Source organism: the organism of the source record quoted next (assembly GCF_019968985.1).
Source record: "MAG: Porospora cf. gigantea B chromosome Unknown PgB_NODE_10543_length_1191_cov_2717.09, whole genome shotgun sequence".
Lineage (NCBI taxonomy): Eukaryota > Apicomplexa > Conoidasida > Eugregarinorida > Porosporidae > Porospora > Porospora cf. gigantea B.
Window position 1 is genome coordinate 1 of NW_027178494.1, and position 1191 is coordinate 1191.

Here is a 1191-nt window from a genome sequence, read left to right on the forward strand (position 1 = left end):
AATATTATATCTATCCGATCAATGAAGCTGCTTATCTCCGTGCTGGTTGTGGAGGGCTTGACTCAGAGGTGTCGCGCTGGTGTGTCGGGCGAGACGGGCCTCTGCGATGCCAACTGTGTTGGTGTCGATTGTCTGGAGGTTGTCGAAAGGGAGGTTCCTGCAGTGATGTGCAGTGCGGGATTTGTCTACGACGGCGATGCTGCTTGCTGTGTAATGGACGAAGAGACTGAGCCAACGTTTGTCTGCGCTGATGGATCGCCTTCAGACGGGTACATGTGCCCTCGGAAATCCCAACCTGTATTTACATGTGATGAGGACTTTAAGCTGGTGGACGGGTCATGCGTTCAGGAAAGCAAAGGTACTATGGTTACAGAGTGTCCTCCAAATTCCATTATGGATGGTTCTTCGTGTGTGGAGAGGATGCCTGTGGACCTGATACCTGAATGCCCTATTTCAAGCACTGAGGAGGAAGGAGCCTGCTTCACCACCAAGTCATTCGGCCACTCCTTCGTCTGTCCTGAACGCTGGAACCTGCATGCTGGGCGCTGCGTGATGGAGGAGCTTGTGGATTGTACGGACGAGCAGTTACCTGGAGAAGAGTGCGGAGAACAGTGCTACGTCGACATGCAGTGCTCTGGCAGCCAGTGCTTCGCCTCTCGAGAAGTCATTCAGCGGCGTATAGCAGAGAGGAAGGGTAAGCGGTTCCTGGCTGCTGATTCGGTGGGAGCTGCCGTCTGCAGCGCTCAGCCGTGCAAGGTGATGAAGCTGACGCCGAAGCCTGACGCTATTCGGTTTGAGCTCGTCACGAAGACGTGTCTGAAACGGACCGAAACAGACCCTGAGGTGTTTTGCGAAGGTCCACCGGCAGCTGTATTCAACGGAGAGACCTGTTGTATGAAAATCCCCGTCCCGCCTCTGTACAAGTGTCCCATCTCGAGATTCGGATCCACTGACATGGACTGCTTCCAGTTGCGTCGCCGAGACATTCAATCCACCTGTCCCCGCGGATTCGAGAAAAGGTGCCAGGGCGCTTCCAGACATCCTTCCCGCTGCGAATGTGTGGCATCTCTGGAGGTGGATCCGACTCCTGTGTGCCCTGAGGACTCGGAATTCCTGGATGGCATGTGTGTCGTCTATGAGGACCCCATTGCCTACTGTGCTGACCAAGGCGCTGAACTGATTGATAGATCC

General features: G+C 54.7%; 1 protein-coding gene across 2 annotated transcripts; it reads left to right on the forward strand.

Moving 5' to 3' along the window:
- Window positions 1–21: 21 nt before the first annotated feature.
- KVP17_001239 (uncharacterized protein) lies at window positions 22–1191 on the forward strand (the record flags this gene model as incomplete). 2 transcript variants are annotated; one of them, XM_068516482.1, is made up of 2 exons in its annotated part: window positions 22–1019; window positions 1075–1180. In XM_068516482.1, 2 exons carry the CDS (start codon window positions 22–24, stop codon window positions 1178–1180), a joined length of 1104 nt encoding a protein of 367 aa, XP_068379769.1. The 2 variants fall into 2 exon arrangements, with proteins under 2 accessions (XP_068379769.1, XP_068379770.1); XM_068516483.1 differs by having other exon boundaries at window positions 22–1191.